Below are 25,913 nucleotides of genomic sequence, written 5' to 3'. Positions count from 1 at the left end.
CTAAACACAGAGTAAATGTGATTATTTGGGTTTTCCAGCTGACCAGCTCTGTAAATAAACTCCTGCTTTTCTTGAAGTTTTCACCAGCGATGGTTTACATATCTGTCTTGAGTGTGAAATATTTGCCCTGCGACTGCGGCAGCTTTAAACCCAACAACCCCGCCCCTCCGCACTATCACATGAATCTGGACTGAAACGCTGGATGGGAAAAGTTTAGAGGTCTCGGTGAAATCGCTCTTCCCCGGCCAGTTTTGTTGTGCGCCCTGCCTCGCCCTTTACAGGGTTTTTACTCCACCGTCCGTCTCGGGGAAAACAGAGTCGGCTTGAGCGTTTTCCAGACTGGGATTTCTTTTTCTCCCTGCAGAAACACACAGGGGAGGAGAAGGAGGAGGAGGAGGAGGAGTGGGGACGCTCTGGCTGCTTGAGGTATGTGGGAGGCATGTTGTGCTCTGCCGAGATTTGATTTTTTTTTTTTTTTTTTGTCCGCGATCTTGGCTTAAATAACACCATTTCGACCACGTTACCTGACGCTTGGTGTGTTTTTTTTCCCCCTGTTGCTAAATAACTTGGAGAAGTTCGAGCTTCAAACACCGAGGCAGCGACGCGAAAAGTTCAAATGGGGTGGGGGTTTAAAAGAAGACGGAGGGGGGGTCTGAAAGTGTAAACAAATCTGATCAGAACTGTTGCACACAGGCGCATCCAACCCCGTTTTTTCTCGGCAATCTGCGTTTTACTCTTCGTCTGTTTTACATGAGCGGACTTTTTCTACAGATACGTTTCGATTCCAAACTTTGGGCGACATGGACGCGCACCGCGGCGCGCCTCCGGCGGGGCAGCAGGTCGTGCACGTCCGCGGGGACTCCAAGACGGAGCTGGAGGCCCTCTTCAACGCGGTGATGAACCCCAGCAAGGCGACCAGGCAGCCCCCGTCCGTGCCCATGAGGATGAGGAAGTTTCCGGACTCTTTCTTCAAGCCGCCGGAGCCCAGGGGCCACTCCAGACAAGTAATATTACTGCAAGCTGCTTTACGCTGCAGGATGTCTATTGTTGCATAAAATTCACCAATATTTAGTGAATGAATTTAGATATTGGAAAAGTTGTTATTATTATTATTATTATTATTATTATTATTATTATTATTATTATTTGTTTATAAATACAGTTTTTATCTGTCACAGCATTAAAATGCTTTTGCCGTAATCAATTTACTCTTATAGTTTCATTTCAGAAGATGTCAGAAGGTCGTGACCCCTATTTAAAACCACTGTGTTCACCAAATACTTTGCAAATAGAAATTTTAACAACAAGAACAATATGATCCGCTGGTTTTTGTACCAGTGTTTAGGGAGTCCAGAGTCCTCACATCTTAACATAGCAGTAACCATTTCTCTTTTTAGATCCAGAGCTTCATAATTATTTTCTCTGGCCTGTGCAGCTGCGTGGACAGTTTAAAACATCCGAATGTTCTACAGACATTTTACTGCTGTAAAATTGATCACCATGCATTAAAAGCAAGGCACAAACCACCTAAGGTGACAAAGAATACACAGATGCTGCAATACTCAAACTGGACATTGTGCATCGCTGCAGGGCTGCAAGAAATCTAATTCAGGGTTTAATGTCTCTGCTGAATTCATTTCAAGTTGCATTTTCTTAGTTTGACACAAACTGTTGCACTCAGAACTACAACCACGAAAGGTCACTCAGTTTTGCCATTATCAGAACTCTTCATGTTGCGCTTTTGTAGCTGATTTCGTCTCCTTGTCACTTGCGGTCCAGTTGTGGGAAAATCTCGAATGAACACAAAAAGGTACAGAAAGTGACAAGCAGAGCTTCACCAGCTGTGAACGAGTGCAATCGTTGCTTGAATTGTTTACGGCACCTAACACATGCAAGAGATTCATTTTAGGACATCTAAACCCTAGATATCAGACTGTAGCATGTTCCGGCTAGTGTTTTGTCACTCTTAAAAAAAAAAGTCGAAGTCACTACAGAGGGGACGCTAACCTGCATTAACCCCTTTTAAAATTCAAATAATTTTTATATTAAAAAAATCATAAATCATTTAAAATATGTTTATGATTTTGTTGTGACAAAAATCCTGCACACTTTAACAGAAAATCAAGCCAATCAGTAAGGTACAACAATGTAAAACCAAAAAAAGCTCTTAGGCTCCGTGTGGATGCACACCTGTGAATAACCTCACATAAATGAAGTTTAATTTATTTTTTTTTATTTACTTACATTATCTTGTCCCTTTAGTACATACCTGCTACCATTTAAAGTTAACTTGTTTAAGCAGAAGTAAATTTCTGCTACTGTAGAAGGATTTTGATAGCATTTGTTCATTTGCATCCTGCAGACTAACGTCTGGAGAGACGGAACAACGGATCAAAAGATCTTGTTGCACAAATGTGTCAGTCAGAAACACAATCCCATATTATAAATTCACACCATGGCACAGTAACAACACGCTTAAAGAAAATATGAGAAGAGAGTGAAATCACAACTGATGGAAAGACGAAACAAAAACCTTTCAGAGACAGTGCCTAGAGCCGGACGGCAACAGTGAGGGAGCTGCAGGAGTTTCTGCTCGATGTGCTTCACATGTGTGTGTCCTTTATTGGAAAAGTGTCAGATGAAAGATAAGTTTGTAAGACAGAGGTCTTTTCTTCCAAAGAAAACATCCAAACTTTACTGAAGTCTTCCAAAGCCTTAGCCACTCGTGGTCTAATGAAACCAAACCTGAATTTTGATCCACAATTCCAAAGAAAACAACAGTGAAGCATAAACGTGGTAGTAGCAGCATCATGCTCTGGGATTACTTCATCTTTTGTAAATAAAAATTTGAGTTTGTTTTCTTTTGTTTAGTTCATTAACTAAAGATACGTCTTCATAATCTAAATGATTTGGAAACTTTTGTCAGGCAGAAGAGGTAAATATTGAAAACTGAAGCTGAGGGACGCTGATGGACTCTTGCCAAGGAAAACTAAATGTTGAACTTGATCAAAAGCTGCTTAGGCTTTGGGTTAAGTGTGTGTACACTTATGCAGACAGGTCAATACAGCTTATTTGTTTTTCGGTTGAATTATGGAGGATAAATGCCACGTTAAAGGAGGAAAAAAGTTTTGAAATGATGCATCACAAAATCCTGCCACTTTCCAGTGTACTTTTTTTTTGCAATGAAACCATTTGGCGGTGAGACTGTCCAGTGTGAGAAGCAAGTCTTGTACAGTCTAGCTTTCGTTACCCATTTGAACTTGCTTTGTTTTTGCTCTCAGTTTATGTTTCGGATTGCCGTTTGTCACTCTGCTGCAGACTTGCTAACCCTGCTCCTTTCTCGTCAGGCCAGTTCAGACGGAGGCTTGTGCGGCTCCCTCGCCCCTCATCACGTCCGCGCTCATTCCTCCCCGGCCTCCCTCCCAGTCAACTCCCTCTCTGCTCAAGCAGATGCAGATGCAGCGGCCACACCAATCATACCCGATGATGTGCCACTCCCCGACGGTTGGGAGATGGCCAAGACGTCCACTGGCCAACGGTACTTCATCAAGTAAGGGCTTCCTCCAGCTTTATCGCTGTGTTGCATCTCTGGCTCTGCAGGTTTTCTTTAAAAAGGGTTTCTGTGCCGGATGACAGTTTCCGAAAGCAGGTTGTGCAAGACATTTTCTGAATCAGCAGATTTTGGAACTGGAAAGTGGCGACCTTAATATTTTAGGCTGATAGATGTCCCAAAGGATCATTCCAGCTCTGATATGATTCAAAATATTGGGGGGGGTTTTCTAAAAGCTTTTTTTAATTTTTATTTTTTGCCACACAAGATGTTCTCATTTTTCTAAAAGTAAAGTGGCAGAGCTGTACACAGGATTAAAACTCCTGCAGACAGGAAACAGTTGAACCAGTTCTGTGGCCTGTTGGGTTTCACCTTCATGAGAGCACGTTTCCTGCTCTGTGAAAAGCCTGAGATTGATGTGCAAGCACATCTGGTCGTACAGGTAAAGCGAGTCTGAGGGAGAACGCTCCTCGCCCTTCAGGTTACTGCGGTTTAATAGATGCATCGCTTGCTGTGTGTGTGTGTGTGTGTGTGTGTGTGTGTTTCTTTTCTTCAGCCACGTGCACAGGACGACCACATGGCAGGACCCCCGCCTCTCGCAGCTTCAGTCGGCTGCAGCCCAGCATCAGATCGCCTGCACCCCGAGCCACGCCCACTCCTTCAGCAACCCAGCTCCCACTACGCAACCAAAAAATATTGTTCCTGAGACAGGTATCACACTGCAGTGCTGTACCCTTTTTGTTGTCGTCTGTCTTCCTCTGACCTGGAGTGTGTTGGGTGTTGTTCCTTTGGGATTCTCTTTGGGTTGCTTGCACTAATGCCTCTGCTTTGAAAAAATGATCAGGCTTAATATGTGAACCTACATCAGGGTGAAATTAAAAAAGAATCATGCAGGTTCTATAAGTCTTTTTTTTTTTCCATTATTGGCTTGATATAAATGTCTAAAGGGTCAGTTTACCCAAATTGTATTTCTTTAAATGAGAGAATCAACCACAGGATGTGATGATGCAACACGTGATCATTGACTTTAAGTACAACCTATAAGATCTTTTTTAAACATCAATCAGGCTCTCATAAAAACTCTTTCTCACTGGCTTCTGCTTTCAGTTGTCATCCACCTGCTTATTAGGCATTATCAGACCCATAATGGTTTTAAGTGTTACTGACAAACCTTCTCTCTGAGGAAAAACTGCTTGGAGAAGGTGTTTGAAAGCTTTGTTGGGCTTCACCCATCAAAATATTACATTGTGCAGGAAATAACATGCATGTCCAGATCAGTATTCATTGCGCCTGGAACCGATTAGTCAATTAAGATGAATTGTTTACCAATGCTAAGTGCCAGGCCGATGTGACGTTAAAATTAATCTACTTGCTTGAAAACCCAGCAGTTTCAAATGGCAGCACAATGCCACATTACATTTCATCCATATTACCCCTATGTTAGCTTAGATGCCTAAAATGTAGAGTAGTGCAGCAACTGCGTCCCTATTTTTAAAATTGAGAGAGTAATAAATTCGTTTTTGCTAAAATAAAAATCATAAAACAGGGAAGCAAGGTTAAAGCACCTTGTAACATAATTTGGTGTCCATGTTAATTACTATCATGTCCGTCTGCCACTTATTAACTTGCTCACCAATGATGTTCAGGATGTTTCAGAATCTATTTTTCTCGATAATAACGTATATTTATTCTCAGATTGAGTTTCAGCTGAACATCCTTTATATTTCATGTTTCTCTAAGACCGACTTTACTCCGTTAAAGTAAAGACTCAACACTACTTTCATCAATAAATCAATGAATTGAAGTTTTAGGCTAAATCTAGCATGTTTACTGCATGCTTTGATAGGACTTGTTGATAAATCCACTTGAAATCTATGCAAAACTTTAATCTACCGCCTTTTTAGCTATTGTTTTTGCACCTCATATTTTGCTGTTTGCACGGTACTGGCAGACAGCTAGTATTGTCTCTCCTTTACAGTCAGTGTAGTTTTAAGTGGTGAAAAAGGCTTAAAAAGTTGCATTATGCATGTATAAAGTCTTAATTCAGATCCTTGGCAGACTCCAATCTTAGTTTGTTTTTTTATTATTATTATTTTTCATTCATTCTGAGTTTTTTTTATTTATTTATTTTTTGCAGTTATGATTAGTTCCATCAACATTTTCCACCATACTTGTTTAGTCCATTGTTTACATCTGACCTTGGTACTTGCCGACTCCTCCCAATAAAATTGCGATGTTTGTCACACCTCAGTGACTTAAAAGTTGGATGAAATGTGACATGACCGTTCCAGCTGGTTGCACCAACATCAGATAAGGATCCAGTTTGGGAGCGTGTATTTAAGCGACCTGGGTGTGATATCGAGAAGAAAATTGATTTGTGCTAAAAAATAAAAAAATCAGATACCAGTAATACATTGGTAGAGAAGTTGGCTTCGCGCCACTATTGTCTGCTGTGTGAACATTTGGTCATTCACACCCAGATTTGTTTGATCAACAGTGAAATGTGCAAAGCCTGTGAAACAGCTTCACAAAACATGCACATGATAAAAAGCAGTGATTTTAAAACATCAACATAAATTTAAAAAGTTTCAATCACATACATACATTTTTGCAATGTTAATTACTTGCTTAGATACTATTTGATTGGGTGTTGGAAAAACGTCGAGGCAATGTTGGGGTTTGTTTGTTTGCCACAGGGTTTCTGTGAAAAAGTAAAGGAATCTATCATCTTCTCCTTTTGTAACGAGTGCCTCATCTGGATGTTTCTATTAAGAAGTAGCAATTAAAACCTGTGGATCAGACTAAAATCATTGATTGTGGGGATGAGACTCTGTCCTGTACTGTGACACTCAGAGAAGACTTAATGCGCTAACCACAAGATCATCATAGCAAATATTGTAATCATATTTGTTTGTCTGAGCAAATCAATTGAATGTTTCAAGGAATATTCGTCTTTATTAGGTGACAATCTACTTTGTTTTGAACACATATGTCACTTCCCACTCAAGATTATTTATACATTTTCTTTGTGCATTTGCTTTTGTTCTAAAATGTAAAAAGAAATATGGTTCTTTAATTTAAGCATTGAGCAAAAAATGTAGGTTTGGTGGATTTTGATTTATTGTTTTAAGTTGGAGCATAAGAAAAAAGTTCTTTGGATCGTAACATTGCTAATCAAAGTTCACAGAGTTAAATGAGAAGGTTTACACTTTTTTCCAACGTAACCCCTGGTTTTTAAACGTTACCTTGGCCCAACTGACTCTTCACCATCTAATGAGTCAAATATTGCTTTCCGTATTTGGTATAAAACAAACTGAATGTACAATGGACTACAGGACATCACCCAGATCCTCAACTATGGCAAAGCCGTAATCAGATTGCTTTCTGTTGGCTTGTTTTGTAAATGTTCCCAGCATTGGAGACATTGTTTCTTCTGAGAGGTATTTTAAAATTTTTATAGTGTGATTTGGGTGAGCAGACCCTTTAAGGATGGACGTTCATTTACACACACACTGAGGTTAGGCAAAATGCACATACAGTTTTTAAAAAAAATGTTTTTAATTGTAAATAAAATAAAGCAGTGATTCATTTCTCTTCCTAAAATCTGCAAACTACAAACTTTCCTCTCAACACTCCATTGGCTCCATCAACCATTTGCCTTCTCACTCTGTACTTTTACTGCTGTTCAGGTCCACTGCCTGAAGGCTGGGAGCAGGCTGTGACTACAGATGGAGAGATGTACTACATTGATCACATAAATCAGGCCACCACATGGGACGACCCGCGTCTAGGTAGCACACTATAACAGATTTTGTGCCTCCTGAGTTGACAATTGTCAATGAGAAACATTGTGTTCCAATGTGCGCTAATAGGACAGCTCAATGTTTGGCAACAAGACAGCAAAAAAAGAAGGATCTCAAAGTGTTGGACAATCTATTCTTCATGAATTGTTTCACTGTATGATTTATGTTTCATTTCAAAGAAGTTCATGCATATATTTTTAATGTTTTTTTTTTGTGTCGTAGCCCCGAAGGTGAACCCGGCCATCCTCAGTTTGGCAATGCAGCAAAGACTTGAAAAGCTCAGACTGAAGCAGGGCATCCCTCCACAATTTGCCCCACAGGTCATAGAGAACACCAAGCTGGAGCGAGTCGTTCCATAAATATTCAATGTTATCCTAAACTTCTGCTTTCTTTAAAGTTAAATGAAACTAAGCATACACGCATCCAGGTGCAGGAGGCGGGAGGGAGCAACCAGATGCCCGGCGGGATGGACCATGACAGAAGCGCACAGATGCTTGTCCCGTCAGTGGATATCAGGATCAGGGCCCTAAACCAAGAGCCTAACCTTAATGGGTACGTCTTTACTAACACAATACTGCAAGTTAGTGAAAAGTACTCGATTTGCAGTCGTATTGTTCATACATAGAATACTCAGAAAAAAATATGTGCCAGTAGATTTGTAAATGTATCTTTATTCCCGACCCTAAATTGCATTTACTGGGCTAACAAAGGAATAAAAGTTAGCAGATAGCGTGAAGATGTTTTATAGTGTTTATATAGAATCGTTGGATACTGTGTTGTTGCTCAAAAAGGTTCCCAAAACTCTTTCTGAAGCAATCAGGCTTGTCCAATCTATTGTCAGACAGTACATAATAAATTGGTAGAAGTAAAAGACCAGGGCCTGAGGTCAAAAAATGGATTCACTCAAATAACGCTGTATGTAGCATTCAGTCAGGTGTCACTGTGACTTGCACTGAGTACTTAGATGCCTGAATTTTTAAACTACTTCAAGTGCCAAAAATTGAAATCCCAAAAAGGAAACTGAGCGTGCAGAATCCAATATGGCAGCCATGCATCAGAGAATATATGAAGTTCCCAATTTAAAATTAATAACCTCCCTTCTGATGGGACGTATTTGGGAATATCTTCCTTTGAATGCATAAAATGCTGAGAATTGGTTTGTTTTGGGGGGGGGGTTCCCCACAGTAGTTTTTAGTCTGTCACTCAGAACAACAATTAGTAAAACCCATGGAGTTTCCCACCTTACAGCTGGAATGTTGTAATGTTGGCTGTAACATGATTCCCTGATCCAGGTTGAAACTTCTGGTAAATGTGACACAGCATCAGAGTAACTTCAAAGAAACTAAATTCAAACTTTCATACGGGCTTACAGCAACTTCTGAGCACCTTTATACTCTTTCATACATTTGCTGAATTGTGGTGACCGAAATAATTATTCTCTAAGTGCAAAAGGTGGCCAGACCTGAAAGAAAAAGATTATTTTAACCCCATAATTATTTGTTTCTTACTCAGGGCTCACTCTCGCAACGAAAGCACTGACAGTGGCCTGAGTGTCAGCAGCTTATCACGCACGTCGGACCACATGTTGAGCTCTGTGGATCACATGGACACTGGTATTGTTCCTTATAGCTGTTTTTATCAACTACCAATCCAAATTCATGACATTTTTATTTTTATTTTTGTTCTTATTTGTTCAAAACATATTCTTTAAATAAAGAATATGTTTGTTTGTTTTTTTACATATTTGTTGAACCTATCACCATGTCGTGGTAGTATGCTATGTGACAAGTAACCTTAGATCGATCTGCTCCACCTCCTCTTGGAGCTAATATTGCCGAAATGCTTGACTGTTGCTCGTGGGGAGAGACATTTCAGTAATCTAAAACTAATAGAAAAAATTTAAGCAGCCTACTTGCAAACTGTATGCGGACTGTTGGATGTAAAATTCACTTGCTGTAAATATTGTGCTAGTTATCAGTATTGGACCAAAGAAAGCAAGCCTTTAAAATTGTGACCCTTTTGATGGGTCAGATAGACTCAAGAAATTGTATCAGCAGCTGCGTAGGGGGGCCCAATTTAAATTTTTGTCAGGGGGCCCAAGATTCCTGGCAGCGCCCCTGCTTGTTAGCAAATATATTTTACTTTTTTAAACATTTGTACAATGGTGCAATAAATGTATGTAAGTTGTACAGGTTATTGTAAAAACTGGTTTATGAAGGAAAGTAAAATATTCATCTCGTTCTGTGCCTGTGATTTGTTCAGGTGACTCAAGTGAGCCTCCCTCAATGGGCCTGCAAGAGTCGATGCCCGTGCTGCCGATAAATGAGGACCTGATGCCCGGCATCCCCGACAGTTTGACTTCAGACATGTTGATGGAAATGGACACAGTTCTCTCCGGGCCGCACATGGACAGGGACAGCCTACTCACCTGGCTATAGACGCAAGCAGCCGCCATCCGTTTTGAGTGTGGTTTGAAATCAAGCTTTAGTAGCATGACTGAGAATTCTGGAAAATTTGAGTCGGATTTAAAAGTGGTGCAGAACAGCTACTCGGAGAGAATATGCTACAGATGTATGTGATGGATATCTACTTACAGAATTCACTTCCTGGCGTTTGTTAAAAAAAAACAAAAACAAATGACTCTCACAAAAGCTGGAGGTTTTCTCTTTTTGGGTCTGGTTTTTGCAAATGCTCCTCTTCTTTTCATCCTGGTCCTCCATCCAAAGTCACACTTGGGATTGCCACAAAACAGGTTTGAACACAAAACCTGTTAAAATAGCATTAATGTAACATAAAGATTTTATTTAACAAAATAATAAAACATTTTTAAAAAAAAAAAGGTTTAATGCTCCTAAATTAGCCAAGTGACTTGTGAAAGTTAAAAGCAGCATCTCATGCTACTACCTCTGAGCAACTTGTGATTTTATTACATGTACTCTGAGTTGTATTTTTTAAAACAACTTTTAACAACATTTTTGGCGTAAAGTGAGCAAAGAATCAAAGGATTTTTTTAGGTAAAAACTACGATAGTTTCGAAATCTCTGGGCATCTCTTCTTAAAACGGAGGGAATGGTGCCCTCTTGTGGCGAGTCAGAAAATAACATTTCCTCCCTAAACCTACATCAGTTGCGCAAGTTTAAAAATAAGTAAAAGATTCTCAGGATCTGTCTGCCTGAATCAATAAATCCAGCCGACTCGAAAGCATACTGCCAATGTATTAGTTTTGAACATTAAATATGTACTTTTAAAACTTTGAGACTTCAATATATAAGCAAATGAGCACATGATCAGGGTGAGGTCCAACATAATGCAGGATCTCCACAGAAAACTGTAAGGACGATTCATCAGTTTTTTGTTTCGTGTTTGTTTTTGATTCTTAGATTTTCTTTTCTCAATAATGATTAAAAAAAACCTTGCGGAAAAAAAAAAATCATATCGATATTGTCCACCAATATTTGGGTAATTTTAAAACACTTTTAGTATTTAGTTTTTTTGTTTGTTTGTTTGTTTATTCCAATATTTTTATTGTAGACTTCTATTCCATGCCAGCATTGAACATGAGCTTCACAGGTGCAGTATTTATTTGGGATTTCTAATGAACTCACAGTGCTGATAGTTGTTTCATTTTCATTCTACCAAACTCTTGTTTTGCAAAAAATTTTCTCTAGTTGCCATCTGACCTAGGAAATGCATGAGGAATAATATTCACAGCCTAAGATTTTTGCAATTATTATTATTCCATAACGCCTTTATACTGGATTGGAACATTCCTAGTATTCCCCATCTTTAGTTTGAGCTGTATCCATTCAATGGGTCAATATGAAAGACACTCAAATAGTGACAGCCTCTTTTTTCATCTCATCAGCTTTAAAGTGTATAAAATTCTCACTTTCTCCTTGACTTCCAACATTTTAGATGCTACTTTTTCATTTATTTCTGAAAATCTGTTCCATATACTGAATATTTCTTGATCCAGTATTTTCTTTTTATTCTGCTTTTCACTCAAAAGTCATGGCAGTGAATGTTGTTGGTGTCAAAGCATCAGAAAGTGAGATTCAAGTGTTTTGTGGAAAGGAATGTCTAACTTGGCAAACTAGCCGCCTTCAAATCCCAAACCTTCATAATTTTGTTTTTTGTTTTTTAGAGTTAGCTTTCTAAATATTGGATTGATTGTTTGTGTGACTCTTACTTGTGTAAATACATTTAGAATTAAAGGACCCTTTTGAAGTGTTTTGAAACATTAAGTTGATGCCGTACATTTTTGTAATACCATCAGATCTTCATTTTTAAAGAATGCTTTATCCCATGATTAGTGTTGAGGTTTAAGCTAGCCATACAAGCTTATAGTGGAGATAAAATTATGCCATTAAGATGCAACGGTTTGTTCGATCATGCAGGTGACTGCAGGGGTCAATTTGATGAATTTTTCCTTTTTCCTTATTCTAAACATGAGATCAATTATGATTTTACTCCTGACCGTATGTTTTTACTATTCAGCCAATATCAATCCAAAACATGTAGCTAACAAATATTGGTAAGAATAGTTGTTTTTTGTTTTGTTTTTTAAACACCTTAAAGAAGTTGGGATTCCTGGTAAAGGTGACATACAATTTGAAATGCTGCATTTTTAGAATATTTTACTCAAACTGCAGACGTCAGGTCCAAGCGTCGGTATATGAGGGAGTCTTTTTTATTCCCCTTGCTAAGTCAAGCCATGTGAAAATTATATCGGTTTTTATCTGCTTGGTTGTTTCTGCAGCGTGTTTAGAGTTGATCTGAGTATTAAGCTATAAATGACCAGATAAGACCATTGGTTCCTAACCGACTTCTTCGTTTAATGTATGTGCAGTGCTATAGACTTCATTCTGAAAATCCCACATAAGCAGCCGGTCTTGTTTTAGTAGCTCTCATTTAAAGTGCCGAACAGCTTAACAAGTGATTTATTGCACATCATCAAACACACTACCAAGTCTATTATTTATCTTGGCATGCATGACACTTGCTATGTTCTGTATGTTGCATATAATAACATTTATTGTACTATTTACAAAGAGTTTTGAGGTTTGTTTGTTGTTTTTTTTTTTTACTTGTTTATGCATGATTAATTAATTATAATCAAATTAAAGAAGTTTCTGTTTAATAAACTTTTAAATTACACCTGGATATTTTGCTTCCTGTTCTGTTCATACGACCAAACAACACACAGATGTGTATCTACCTGTAGCTGAATTAGGATTTATATGTTCTTCCTGAAAAGTCAGAGCATTAAAGCATCTCTGCTTTCCATAGTATTTTGTTTTTATGTCCCTTGTATTTGGAAAATAAAAAGACCAAGGGGAAAATTTAATTTAAATTAAAAAAATTATTATTTAATTTTTAAAAATTGAATTACTTTTTTTTTTTTTCAGCCCACATACATTGGAATTTTCCCTCTTTCAATTTCCCAGTTCATCTTAGCATAAATATTTTAAGTTCTGGATTTGAACTGAACCCCCAGCCCACAAAAATACCCAGCCGATCAAATCTTGCTGGTTTTGGTCCGTGGAGTTTTCCTGAATCATACTCTTGTTTCTTTCTCGCTTGGATTTATGTCATTACTGTTGTCATTCTCAACACTCTTCTATATTTAGTAGCTCAACTGTGTGTGTGATTTTTAAGTGAGCTAACTCCTCGTTCTTCTGTAGTAGACATTGAACTTTCCACATCATGAGCCTACCATCGTGGCAGACTAGATAACCTATTGATGACTTCATTTGCATTGTGTGGTTTTACACGTTGTGACATGTGCTCTGAAGGTTCTGTTTCATCAGAACAGGAATTACGCCTCATGATCAATCGGGTGCAGCTTCATGAACTCCCTTCTTGGTGTCACGTGTTCATGAGTGACAAATGGTTTCTGTGGAGTCACGGTGTTTTAGGAGGATTGCTGTGTTTATATCAACCACATCCTGTCAGTGTCCACTGATCAGACATGCGTGGTACTCAACGTTTTTCTTCATTGAGTTTCTTATCTCTGTTATCTTGATGACATTTATGCATAGCTATTCGACTCCTTCAAGGACTCGGAGTTCTTCAAACTGTTTAAATAACGTAATTTCCCAAAAAATAAATCCCAAACTAATTAAAGAACTAGTTTGAACTTTGAGAAGATGAAGGGTCAGGAGGTTTTTGCCCCGGAGAGCCTGGTTGTTCTGCACTGACAACTAATTGGTTACGTGACATTTTTTGCAAAAAGGTCAGACTGGAGGAATTTAGGTGAATTTAGGTGCTGTTGTTAATAGCGCCTAATTGCTGTTAAAAACACTTATTTTTCAATGACTCTTGAAAATCACTCGAAACAGCTTATCTGGGATGGGTGTCCACATTTTATTAAATATTTTTGAATTACGAAACATTTCTGTTTGGGATGACTGATCAGACAGAAACGCTCACATTGCTCCTGCTTTGCTTCTTATGGCTATTTTAGAATTTCCTTTAAAATCCTGACTTTGGCTGTAATTTGCTTGGTCAATCTTCTTCTACTGAATAATCAAATCTACTGTTAGGGTCACAACCTAAACTTGAGTGGGTCGCTCATTTTTTGTTTTTATGTCGTCTTAAAGTCTGGATTCATCTTTAAAAAAGCAAGCGAAGACATGCTTTTTCAAATTGTCTGTATAATTATATTTTTTTTAAATCAGTTTTTGTCCTGATCATTCTTTGTGATTTTTATCTGTAAATGGTGATATGTAGTTCAATGTCCTTACGTATTTACTCTGGCAACCACTTTTGTTGCTTAATATTTCTGACAGGCATAGATTTATTGTTTATATGTCGTACTGAATACTGTGATAGTACTATTGTTTTACGTCAAACATTTTAACTGGTTAAACTGTGGATAAACCACTGACTGCAGCCTGCAGTTCAGGGCGGTGACGGAGGGAAAACAGACAGGAAGTCCCCAAAAAGTCAAAATGTGAAGTGGGAAATGTCAGTGGTTTCTCACCAATCCTGATATCAAAACTCAGCTCAACTCACCGCAAGGTCAATAAATCACACGCTTGGTATAAGCTAAGTAAGTAATTACGTTTCTCCAGAGGCGTGTTTCGCTTTCCTTCTTTGACATTGGGGGCGTGGCGATCAAGGGTAAAAAGACACGTAAAAATTCAAATCTACTTTTGTTCCAAAGTACAGCGAGCACCGAGCAGATGTAAGTAACTTTGTCTTTGTGAAATATTTGTCATTTTGACTGCAATTACTTTAAAATTCGGACTGGTCAGTGACGTCATTAATTGATCTATAGATAAATGATCTAAAATTCTTCTGGGATTTATAAATTAAGTTAAATTGAACTCAGCTGAATTTAAAAATATTGCTTATATTGGTTGCTATTAAGTATTGTCTTGTCCATTTTATTTTTATTTGATTTATACTAGACAAAGTTTGTGAATACAAGTTAATTGGTGCTTTTTTTGTGGACTGGTTTATCTGGATTTTTTTGGTGACTAAGGTTGTATTTATACATCAACGGTTTTTTTTTTTAGCAACATGGTTCTCTGGTTAAATCTCTAGTTAAAGCAAACTAGAGATTTGACCAAAAGTCTGATACTGATGTATTTCAATTCTAGTCACGCTAACTTTTCTTTTAACTTGTGTGATTTCCCAGGGGTTGCCAGGAGCGACTCAAACAGTCATTCATTCATTTATTCATTCATTCCTTTAATGGCTGTTTTCATTTTTGCTCTTTAAGCTGCAACCGGAAGGTGACGTCATTGGATCGGAACGTTAGGGACTTTCCGAGCTACAGCCCGTCTGCAGCTAAGCTGGTGAGTGTTGCATAAAATGGAAAAGGGCCGCTGTTGGTGTGGTTTTGTTTTTCGTAATGGAGCCTTTTACAGCAGACAATAGTCTGAGTAAATTGTCCACTGTGACACAGAACAGTGAGTTGTGGAGCGGACTGAATCCTTGTTTTTATTAGCATTAGCGGAGGTTAGCATTAGCGAGCTAACGGCTGTAGAGCTGCTAAAGGAACGTTTGAGGTTTTTTTTTTTTTTTTTTTTTTTTTTTTGCTGCGTCATTATTCTCAATTAGATGTTGATTCAAAACACAGATTCGGTTTGCATTTACTCATCCATTGGGCTAGAAATGAAACGCCACAACGCTGGCTGGCAAGCGTTTGGTAAAAATGTAACACAATAAAGCTAATGTACCCGCAACAATATTCAAACGAGAAAGCTTTAGAGGAAATGGAGGCTCCCTTATTTTTTTATTTTTTGCTTGCAATGTGGTTATTTCCCCTTGCATATTGTAAAGGTTAAACAGCTGTTGTTAATCAAAACGTAGGTTTGGTATGGGAGGGAGACGGCGTCCCTTTGTTAAGCCAGGGACTTTCCACCTGTTTTTCCGCATACACCTAGCTGTAATTACTTTAGTGGGGTCATTAACCAACTAATTATTTCCAGATAATAAAATAGATTTTAATATATATTTTACACTTCTTTCATTCTTGCACAACACAATTCTAACCTACCATCTTGTATAACTGAAAACCCCCCAATTAAAATATATGACGTCGTCTCACTAACATTGGCGTACATTTTTATACGTATAAAATGAATTTAAAAAGTAGTTTGATTAGGATAAGTCGCACAGAGAGATCAACACCACACAGTATGATTCATTTCTAGATAAAACAAGCAAATTATATTGAACTATATTGATGGAAAGAGACGTATAAATAGCAGTGCGCCGCTTTATGAGATAGTAAATCATAAAGCCCAGTTAATAATGTAGAGTCGAGTTTGTTGGTGGGAATACAATTCTCACTAAAAATACATTTCCGCAGGATGTAACAACACAGAGTGAATGTGTATAATTAGGACAAAGACAATGCATCAAATGATCACTTCAAACTAAAAACAAATACAAAAAACGATGTGTAGGAAAACTGTAACCACTCCAAACTGCTTGAGGAAATTCCAGTCCATCACACTGAAAACTTTGTAGATTTGAAGGTGAACTTTTTAAAACCTGTTGGTACGTCTATTTGCCAAGCATAGACAGTTCACAAAGTGTCAGACATCTGTGTCATATGACAGTGTTCAGCCAGAACTGATTATTACAAGGTGATAATTCAAAATAATTAGGTATTTCAAGTATGTTTTTGTTTATCTCTCGCCTTTTGTCTCTGCAGGTTCCACCAGAAAACAACTCAGAGGGGGAACTTCATTATACTCTAAAAGATTAAAAATATTTTTTAATTAGATATTTATCCTTCAATTATGGAAGCCTAGACACCCAGAAAAGGGATGCCCCAAACGGGGAGAGGGGTTTGAAAGCACATATTCCCAGGTCTGTATGTGTGCATGCTTGAGGTTTTTTTTGTTTGTTTGTTTTTAATTTATTTTAATGTTTATCCTTAAGCTTACACAGAAGTTTCAAGGGTTGAATATGTCTGTGGTAAAGGTGGAGAACAGCAGGGTGTATACTGATCCTGGTTGATCTGTAACAGAATCAGACTCATAGTAATAAAATTCAGGCTGGGCTTGATTCACCGCAGTGTTTTGTTTAATTGCATATTTACTTGCACTGTTTCTGACAGGTTTTGCGCTTTGTCTTTTGTGCTTCCTGTTGGCTAGAGGTAAAAAATAAGCCGAGAATATGAGCTCTTAAGTTTTATGCGCGACTTGCCTTCATTTTCGCTCTTAAGTGTCCCGTCTTGTCTTTGGTTTAATTAGCTGTGTTGGTGTTCTCAGTTTCTCTGTGTGTGTGTGACTTGAGTGTGGGTGTGTTTGAATGAAGGACCTTGGGTTTTTTTTTTTCAAACCCCTCTCCCTCGAAGGGACATCTCTTTTTTTCCCCCCTTACTATTAATATAAAAAAAAATTCAAAAATGGAAACTCTTGTTCAGCTAAAAAACAACCCGTTTTTGATGGGCCTGTGCCGTAATGGGCCACCACCTGACCTACAATACGACAACTCTTCAGGTATTTTTAGACCTTTCCTTTGACACATTAACTCAAATTTATCTTCATTCGTTTCCTGCTGCTCTCCATCTAAAGTAACACTATGCTGTTGTTTATTTCCCCCAGAGCTCTATCGCATATCTACGTTCGCCCGCTTCCCAGCTTCCCCTGTCACAGAGCGAAGCCTGGCGAGGGCAGGCTGGTTCTACACCGGCGTGGGCGACCGGGTACAGTGCTTCAGGTGTAACGTGACGGCCGAGGGCTGGCAGGCTGGGGACTGTCCGACAGAGAAACACAGACAGCTCTCGCCTTCCTGCTCCTTCATTCAGAGCCTCCCATCCACCACCAACCTTCTCTCTTCCTCCCACTCTGCTTTCTCCCCACTTCGCATCGCCCCAGCTCTACCGGTAAGATCAAAGATTGTCTACTCAAAAGAGGACATGATTCATACGAGAGAGAAGTCGGCTGAGAAAGCGGATGTTGTTTTAAACTCCCGTCATTCTCTTTCTCTTTCTCCTCCAGCTTCCTGGTCCCGGTCCGGCTGCTCCCAACCCGTCAGTAAGCCAAGTCGAGGATCCCGTTGGTTTCTTGAACACGGCCTTCTCTGCTCTGCCGCCCTCCAGTCCCCTGAGCTCTCGGGGTGTAGAGGACATGTCCCATCAGAGACCGACGTGCCACAACCCAAGCATGCGCAGGGAGCAGGACCGTCTGGACTCCTTCCACTCCTGGACGCTTTCCATCATCACCCCCACAGAGCTGGCCAAGGCGGGCTTCTACTACCTGGGCCAAGGTGACAGGGTGGCCTGCTTCAGCTGCGGCGGACAGGTGGGCATCTAACGGAGTTATTGACCTTTTTAATGCCATGTTTTTATTCTCTCTGCATCTGTAAACAAGATGCAGACAGATACTATGTAAGCTTTTGGAGGTAATATTAACGATGCGTTTCCTATTTCAGGATTTCAGGTCTTGCCAGATTCAGTTCTGGGATTTATCTGTCTTCGTTTATTCATTTTTTCTTCATGTAATTGGAAATATTAAATTAAGTATAGACCACAAAAGTACATGTGGGTTTACAGTTTCAGTGACATAGTTAAAGCATTTATAAAAAAGTAAAACTTATTTTGCAAAACTAGGTACCAAATTTGAGGAGTAAAATTTGGCATTTACATTTTTAAGGTTGTTTATGTTACATTTCTGCAAATGACTGTAATCATGACTTTATAGATTGAAATAAAACAATATAATCAGAATCAATTTTTAAGAAATTCATGCTTTTCTCTTTATGATATTTTCTAAGAGACGTGTTTTTTTCTTTTCCTTTCCACAAAAAAACATGACTCAAGTCTCTTGTGAATTGTCGGTGACCTTTGACCAGAGTTTGTCTTGTTTTGCAGCTGAACAACTGGGAACCAGGTGACCGGGCTGTATCCGAGCACCAGCGCCATTATCCAAACTGTCGCTTCGTCCGGGGGGACCGAGCCGATAATGTGTCGCTGTCCAGTGCCGCGGGAACCGTATCTTTAGCAACAACATCCCAGGTGCCAGCCGGAGCCCCAGTCCTCACCAGTGTGTCCAACCCTTCCATGCAGCAGAGCGATGAACGGCTTCTCACCTTCGTCAACTGGCCGTCTCGTATTCCAGTCCGACCCGAACAGCTGGCCAAGGCTGGCTTCTACTACGTGGGTAAGGACAGCACACTATTACTGTTTATTATTAGATGGCTCGTCTTGTGATTGTTTCCTCATCCAGTGGCTAAACTTTAAGTAAACAGGAATTAGGAACTGCAGTTTTACTAATAATCTTGTTTGTGTTTATTAATTCTGTAAAGGGACAAAATGTTTCATGTCATAAAAATTACCCCAAAAGAGGGAGTAGGGAATTTTATACAACAGCTTTGAATGCAGAGTTTCATTTTATTTCACTTGGAAATTCCATATAGCCTGAATTTATGGTATGATTGTACCAGAACTCAAACAAGTCTTATGATCATTTAAATTCCCCCCCCAGAGAAAACGAGAAAGACGATTGGCACGTTTTGAGATGTTGTCATCATCTGTTGACCTCCCTAAGCCCCCTGAAATTCCCCTAAAACCACATGCTACACTGAGTGTGTTTAACTGTGTCTCCCTTCAGGGAGAAACGATGATGTCAAGTGTTTCTGTTGTGATGGAGGCCTGCGGTGCTGGGAATCTGGGGATGATCCATGGGTAGAACATGCTAAATGGTTTCCTCGGTAAATTTAGCCTTTTCCGATCTCTTTTTTTTAATTATTATTATTTATTTATAAAACTGCTCTGATTGTTGAGCATAATTTCCTGGTTGTTTTTTTGCAGGTGTGAATATTTGCTTCAGGAGAAGGGACAAGACTTCGTCCACCAGATTCAGGCTCGATTCCCTCGCCTGTTTGAGCAGGTTAGCTCAGAGAATCATTTTGGATTTTACTTGCTGTTGAAAAGCTGCTCCAGGTTATTTAAAATGCTCCATTTTTATCTCCAAAAGCTCCTAACAACAGGAGACACCAGCTCCAGAGAGTTTGTGGATCCACCAGGTGAGTTTAAACCCATATGAAGTTAAAAAATATTACCATAACAGAGGCTTAAAGTGTTCATGATATTTCTCCCCCCCCCCATCAGTGGTACATCTGGGTCCAGGAGAGGAGCGGTCGGAAGATGCCGTCATGATGAACACGCCTGTGATCAAATCTGCTCTAGAGATGGGCTTCGACCGCAGCCTCGTCAAGCAAACGGTGCAGAGCAAGATCCTGACGAGCGGCGAGAACTACCGGACCGTCCAGGAGCTGGTCTCAGATCTGCTCAGCGCTGAAGACCAGAAGAGGGAGGAGGAGCGGGAGATGCTAGCAGAGGCGATGGCATCAGGTGCTAGCTCTGAGGAAATAATTGAGAAATGTGCTGCTTCCGTGCTGTTGAACGAAAATTTGATAATGGTTTTTAATCTTTTGTCGTTTTAGATGGTTTTACGTTTGTGAAGAGGCATCAGGCGGCATTGGCCCAGCGTCTGAAGAGTGTGGAGCCGGTGTTGGAGCACTTAAGAGAGCAAAATGTGTTATGTACGATAAACCTTTTGTTTATCTAATTCAATATAGGCTACCAGGTCTTTAAGACTATAGGAATCAACTATTAGGATTAATATTAATCCACATTGAGCAGCTGTCATATTGGAAAGATTTTGTGAATTTAGCTGAACCTTCTGCTGGTTTCCTGTAAGTTTTACTTTTTTGACTGGTCTCTGTTCACCTGCAGCTGCTGAGGATTACAGCGGCCTCCTGGCCCAGACCTCTGCCCAGCAGCAAACTGCCAGGCTGATCGAGCTCGTCCTCAACAAAGGAAACGCTGCTGCCGAGGTGTTCCGCAACTGGATCCAGAAAAACGACGTCCACCTGCTCAGAGACCTCATGGGTATGACATCACCACAGGACACCAACACAGACCTGAGAAGTATGGACTTTAGCTGTATCATTTTTCAACTTTGAACACGCTTTGATTTTATAGAAATGTTGATTTTCTGCAACGGTAAAGAGTTTCTGTATTTGTATGATGTTTATTATGTTTTGTTTGCACAAAGCCATTGCGTTAGGTTTTGAATTAATTTAAAGAACAACACGTATAAATGCCACATTGATTCAAAAAATGGTCTTTTCACAGCTTCAGTGTTTAGATAGAAATTCTAAATGATCCACTGGATTTCAAACTGGTTTAAATGCTCAACACAACATCGCATTTGAATTAATGAATCGCACACTGTGCTTCAAATAGATGTCATTAATGTAGAATAATCCAGATTAGAGATATCTAGTCGTAAAATATTTGGACAAAATAAAAGAAAATCAAATGATTTCTGGGCGTCCAAATATTTTTATATTTTATATATATATATATATATAGAGAGAGAGAGAGAGAGAATAAATAATGATTAAAAAACTAAAATCTTAACTTTTCTGGAAAATGTAACAGAAATGCAGTGAAGAAAAATTTGGGGAACATTTATTCACACAGATTTTTAAAAGGAATCAGAGGTCAACGTCAGTTGTAAAACTTGCTAGAAAAATCTTAAATGGACTGTAGTAAGATGAAACTCAGTCAAGATTTTACTCTGAAAGCACATCGTTCTTTTTGTTTTTAAATCAAAGCCTGACTTTGACACGTTTTGTTTCCCCCTTTTAGCTCAGTCGAATGAAGCTTCTTCACCAAGCCAAGATCTTTCAGGTAATAAAGATTTCTTCCTCAGATTGTAACATTTCTACAAGGAAAATTATCTTATAGCAGAGGTTGTGTTAAGGTTGTATTGAGGTTTTTTCAACACTTGTGATTTGTCAGTTTTTGTATTGAATTTCACAGAAAAGTACATTTTGTATTTGTTTAAAACATCTTACATTTTATTAAAACTGCAAAGAACTCCGACTACCAAAGTTTGATTCCTTTAGACATAACAAATGTACTGTCACTACACGATGTTAACACTAGGTGGTGCAACTGTATTTGTACGGGGTTTAGTTTTTGTGAAGATAGATTCAGGTTCTTATGAGCATAATTGACTGAAATGTTCTGTCCGACTCCACAGACCTACCAATGGAGGAGCAGCTGCGGCGCCTGCAGGAGGAGCGTACCTGCAAAGTTTGTATGGACAAAGAGGTCAACATCGTCTTCATCCCATGTGGTCACCTAGTAGTGTGCAAGGAGTGCGCACCATCCCTGCGGAAGTGCCCAATCTGCAGAGGCCTTGTTAAAGGCACAGTTCGAACCTTTCTGTCATGAGGCAACATGGTGCCGAGAACTTAAAGCAAAATGTGTTGTAAAAATGTAAAAGGAAAGGCTTTACTTTTAGCCATTTTGTGGCCATTTCATGTAAACTGAAATAAACCCAAAAGGTTTACTCATCAAGATGTGAATCATTCGTCAGTTCAGTCTGAAAGTAGTCACTTTTTTTCTTGTATCAGAATGTGCAATATCCAATCTTCAATCAGTGCAATAATAACCTTATATGTAATTAAAACCCATAATTTCTTTAAAAATCCACTGTATTACTGTAACAATGTTTTTTATTATATTAAACCAGTAAAACTCAAAAGGTGATGTAAATGTGTCATTTGTGCAAGGATACGATTTAAATCCATCACATTTTTTATTTTAGGTTTTTGAAAATCTATAAACTGTTTCCACTAGAGTTTGGAAACCATTTACATGCCACAAATCTCTAAATATTTGTGGCATGTTTAGATATTTATAGATTATATTACATTTTTGGGAGTTCATTTAAAATATGGGCTCATGAAAACAGCTGAAGTTAGCTTAGTAACTTCAAATTAATATAACATAACTAGGAAGTTTTGAGAAACTTGCAACAAAAAATGTACTTACAGTTTTCAAACTTTTTTGTCTAAAATTACAATAAAAAAACACTCTTGCTGCAGAAGTTATTTTATGAATCTACTTAGATACCATGATCTCTGCTTTAAGACATTTTAATCATGTTCTCATCTTTCAACATATTGCCTACGCCTACATAAACAGAAGTGCAGAAAACATGTAATAGCATTAAAATTTCATTATAAAAGTCTCACAATTTGCCAATCCCTAGGTGTAAATACCAGAACATAAAACTTTAGTTTCCTACCAATCAATGATGGCAAGTGTGTAATATACATACAAAAGGTTTGGTGACGTCTCTTAAAGCATACAAAGACACAAATTTAGTTTTTACAAATATTTATTCTTCCACTTATATTCAGCCAGTTTAGATGATGCCAATCTACAAAAAAAAGAAAAATGCATGAATTACATAAAGCTCATTGAAAGTAGTTAATCTAATACTGCAGCATCTGGCATCAGTGGTTCCTTTGAATGCATCACAGACATTCAGATCAAAATAATGTTTACATCACATGCGCAGAGTTACAAAATACAGAGATCTATGAAATAGAACATTACAGCATCGGTCTGCTGGAATAAAACTCACCTTGTTTGCAACATCCAATGCATCATAATCTGGCGCAAGCCGAACGTAGGCCTTCTTCTCGCCATCAGGCCTGAACAAATAATGCGAGTAAACATAAGCAAAAGTAGTCCATGAAAGTCATTTTACAGTTATTTGGAATCATATATGACCCATGTTGGGTTCTATATTAAAGAGCAGAGTGCATATATATATATGCAATATTTCATCATGGAAACCAAAAGCACAGCCTGGACCAGGCTGTCTTACCTGATGAGTGTGTTGACTTTGGCGACATCGATGTCATACAGCTTCTTAACAGCGTGTTTGATCTGATGTTTGTTTGCCTTGACGTCCACAATGAATACAAGAGTGTTGTTGTCCTCAATCTTTTTCATCGCAGACTCTGTTGTCAAGGGGAACTTGATGATGGCATAGTGATCCAGCCTGGAAGATTATTTTAAAAATACATTCAACATTAGATTATTTCAAGTAGACAAAGCTTCAAAACAAAACAGACTAAACTAAAATAGCACATTAACTGAGGTGCATCAGTAGTTAATAAAATTGGACTCATGATTTTTTCATACTTTGATCGCATTTACCATCATGTGCACCGTGTTTTTGTTGGCCTTTTCATCGCTGGAGGTCTAAAAACTTACTTGTTCCTGCGAGGAGCACTCTTGCGAGGGTACTTGGGCTGTCTGCGGAGACGGAGGGTTTTAGGGCGACGGAAGGTGGGAGAAGTCCTGATTTTCTTCTTCCTCTGGCTGTGTACGCCTTTAAGCACAGCTTTTTTTGCCTTCAGAGCCTTTGACTTGGCCTCTGTTTTGGCAGGGACAGCTAAAAAAAAAAAAATAGTCAAGTTAAAACACTGGATGGCGAACAGTGCTAGCCAGAACTTGGACCTTGAGTCTTGCTCCTTAATATATTTACAGTTTATAAGATTTCGGCTACAAAATTTGTCTGATCAAAACTTTCCTCCTCAGGATAAAAGTGTCAAAAACATCAGAATCAAACAAGTTAACCTTCATATGCCTCTCAATCACAAAAGGTATAATTTCCAGTCTTCATTTTAAGTCATACAGCTACAAAAATGTGCACATCAACATGGATGCTAGATTTCGTAATTGAGTTCAAATGATGAATTCTCCCAAGATTCAACTAAAACCCCTCAAACCACACTGGGTCGTTTCACGCCTTGAAGAAAATGTTGACGGCCGTCCGACTGTTTAGCATTTCCACACTCAAGACGCTCATGTTGCTAAATTTCATGCTAACAGCAAAACATGACTGATGTTTAAACAAATGGTTAGCAATATATTGTCAGAAACCATTTTTTAACACCAAATCCATCACAGAGTCGGCAAAAGAAGTTAAATTAATGACCAAGTAGACCACGTTTTGTCGGCAACATCAGCGCTCATGTTAGCTTAGCAACAATCCCTCTATCACATTCTCAATGTAAATCACAACCATATTTAACAAGTTGGCAACTGTGAAACTAGATCTTGTATAGCGACGCTAATATATACTTTCAAGCGAATCGTCTGTGTTTACTGTTGGACCCGTTATAATCACAAAATGTGCGATTTATTCATTCACAATTTTAGGATTCACAAACCTTCCTTCTTCGCCTTCGGTGCCATGTTGAGAAAGGAAGAACAGGTGGGGTTTCCTACAGTATAATGCAAGGGCGAGATCTCGCAGCATTGTCGCGATATCACAAAGTGAGCTAATGGTAGCGCCCTCTTTTATCACGTGCAGGTGCCTGTCTCAAAAAATTAGAATTTAGAGAGGTAAATTTATTTCTGTAATTAAATTGAATTACTAAAACTTTATTATGGCTTACAGCAAATAGAAACTCAAAAATGTACTTTCTCAAACTTTTGAATATGTCATACTACGAATAATTTTTTTTTTTTTAAATTAGACCTGTTCGCATGTTCAGTATAAGCTCTCAACACATGATCAGGGCTCCTTCTACACTAATCACAGCATCAATGCGGCCTGTCATGGAGATGATCAATCTGTGACAGTCAGCCAGGCACTTTGTTAAAGCAGCCCGTCACATTTTTCCCATTTCTTTAGTTGAATTGATACAAACCTAATACTTCTTCCTTGGATTTAAATTATTCTCACTCATTTTCTTAAGCACACACATATGCTGCACACTGTGCTTTCATTCTAAGAACTGGGCATAAAATGACTGAGCAAAACAACAAGCAAAATCCAAAATAAAGAATTAAATGACCTCCAGAAACCAAAAGGAAGAGTTGAAATTAAATTTGGAAAGAGGGTTAGAAGGAGGATTGGAGGGAACCCTCCTTTCAATTTTCCATTCAATCCTCCATCTAATCCTCCTTCCAACACTAATTCCAAATCTCATTCCAGCCTTACTTCCAACTCTAATTGCCACCATCCTTTCAGCCCTCCTTGTTTAACATAAGACATCTTTTATTTATTTCTCAAAAAAGGTTCACCGTGGGCTTTGCTTCATAACCTTCCCATGGTTCTTTTGCTTATGCAAATTTTTCTGACACACTTTTTCCTTCCACTTAACCTTCCTGGAATATAGATTGATGTGCCACTCTAAACAACCAGCTTTTCAGCAACAGCACTTGTAACCTTATTAAAAGTTTTACTTATCTGTAAACCATAATAATC

The 25,913-nt window shown here is 38.7% G+C and overlaps 3 protein-coding genes across 7 annotated transcripts; 2 read left to right on the top strand and 1 right to left on the bottom strand.

The window, feature by feature from the left end:
• The first annotated feature begins 164 nt into the window (after positions 1-164).
• Positions 165-11,454, top strand: LOC102236505 (transcriptional coactivator YAP1-like). Of its 4 annotated transcripts, none has more exons than XM_023342187.1 (9): positions 165-426; positions 772-1,004; positions 3,348-3,550; positions 4,107-4,261; positions 7,240-7,341; positions 7,576-7,673; positions 7,787-7,905; positions 8,866-8,966; positions 9,616-11,454. In XM_023342187.1, the coding sequence occupies exons 2-9, from the start codon at positions 801-803 to the stop codon at positions 9,789-9,791; spliced, it is 1,158 nt and encodes a 385-aa protein (XP_023197955.1). In that variant the 5' UTR covers positions 165-426; positions 772-800; the 3' UTR covers positions 9,792-11,454. The 4 variants fall into 4 exon arrangements, with proteins under 4 accessions (XP_023197955.1, XP_023197954.1, XP_014326808.1 ...); XM_023342186.1 differs by having other exon boundaries at positions 7,751-7,905; XM_014471322.2 differs by having other exon boundaries at positions 166-426; positions 7,781-7,905.
• Positions 11,455-14,508: 3,054 nt separating this feature from the next.
• Positions 14,509-22,382, top strand: birc2 (baculoviral IAP repeat containing 2). 2 transcript variants are annotated; one of them, XM_005805817.3, is made up of 14 exons: positions 14,509-14,542; positions 15,083-15,158; positions 16,526-17,318; positions 17,424-17,704; positions 17,820-18,122; positions 18,692-18,980; positions 19,431-19,530; positions 19,631-19,709; positions 19,797-19,845; positions 19,931-20,173; positions 20,266-20,364; positions 20,558-20,713; positions 21,479-21,520; positions 21,876-22,382. In XM_005805817.3, the coding sequence occupies exons 3-14, from the start codon at positions 17,225-17,227 to the stop codon at positions 22,067-22,069; spliced, it is 1,929 nt and encodes a 642-aa protein (XP_005805874.2). In that variant the 5' UTR covers positions 14,509-14,542; positions 15,083-15,158; positions 16,526-17,224; the 3' UTR covers positions 22,070-22,382. The 2 variants fall into 2 exon arrangements, with proteins under 2 accessions (XP_005805874.2, XP_023198193.1); XM_023342425.1 differs by having other exon boundaries at positions 20,558-20,752.
• A 621-nt stretch (positions 22,383-23,003) lies between these two features.
• On the bottom strand, positions 23,004-24,949 carry rpl23a (ribosomal protein L23a). The gene is made up of 5 exons (XM_005805816.2): positions 24,871-24,949; positions 23,909-24,089; positions 23,517-23,693; positions 23,271-23,340; positions 23,004-23,063 (listed from the first exon to the last, which is right to left on the bottom strand). Exons 1-5 carry the CDS (start codon positions 24,893-24,895, stop codon positions 23,049-23,051), a joined length of 468 nt encoding a protein of 155 aa, XP_005805873.1. The 5' UTR covers positions 24,896-24,949; the 3' UTR covers positions 23,004-23,048.
• Between the last annotated feature and the right edge of the window lie 964 nt (positions 24,950-25,913).

Source organism: Xiphophorus maculatus, chromosome 11 (assembly GCF_002775205.1).
Source record: "Xiphophorus maculatus strain JP 163 A chromosome 11, X_maculatus-5.0-male, whole genome shotgun sequence".
NCBI classification, from domain to species: domain Eukaryota; kingdom Metazoa; phylum Chordata; class Actinopteri; order Cyprinodontiformes; family Poeciliidae; genus Xiphophorus; species Xiphophorus maculatus.
The sequence above is the reverse complement of the archived record's forward strand: the minus strand, read 5'-3'. Positions and strand labels throughout refer to the sequence as shown.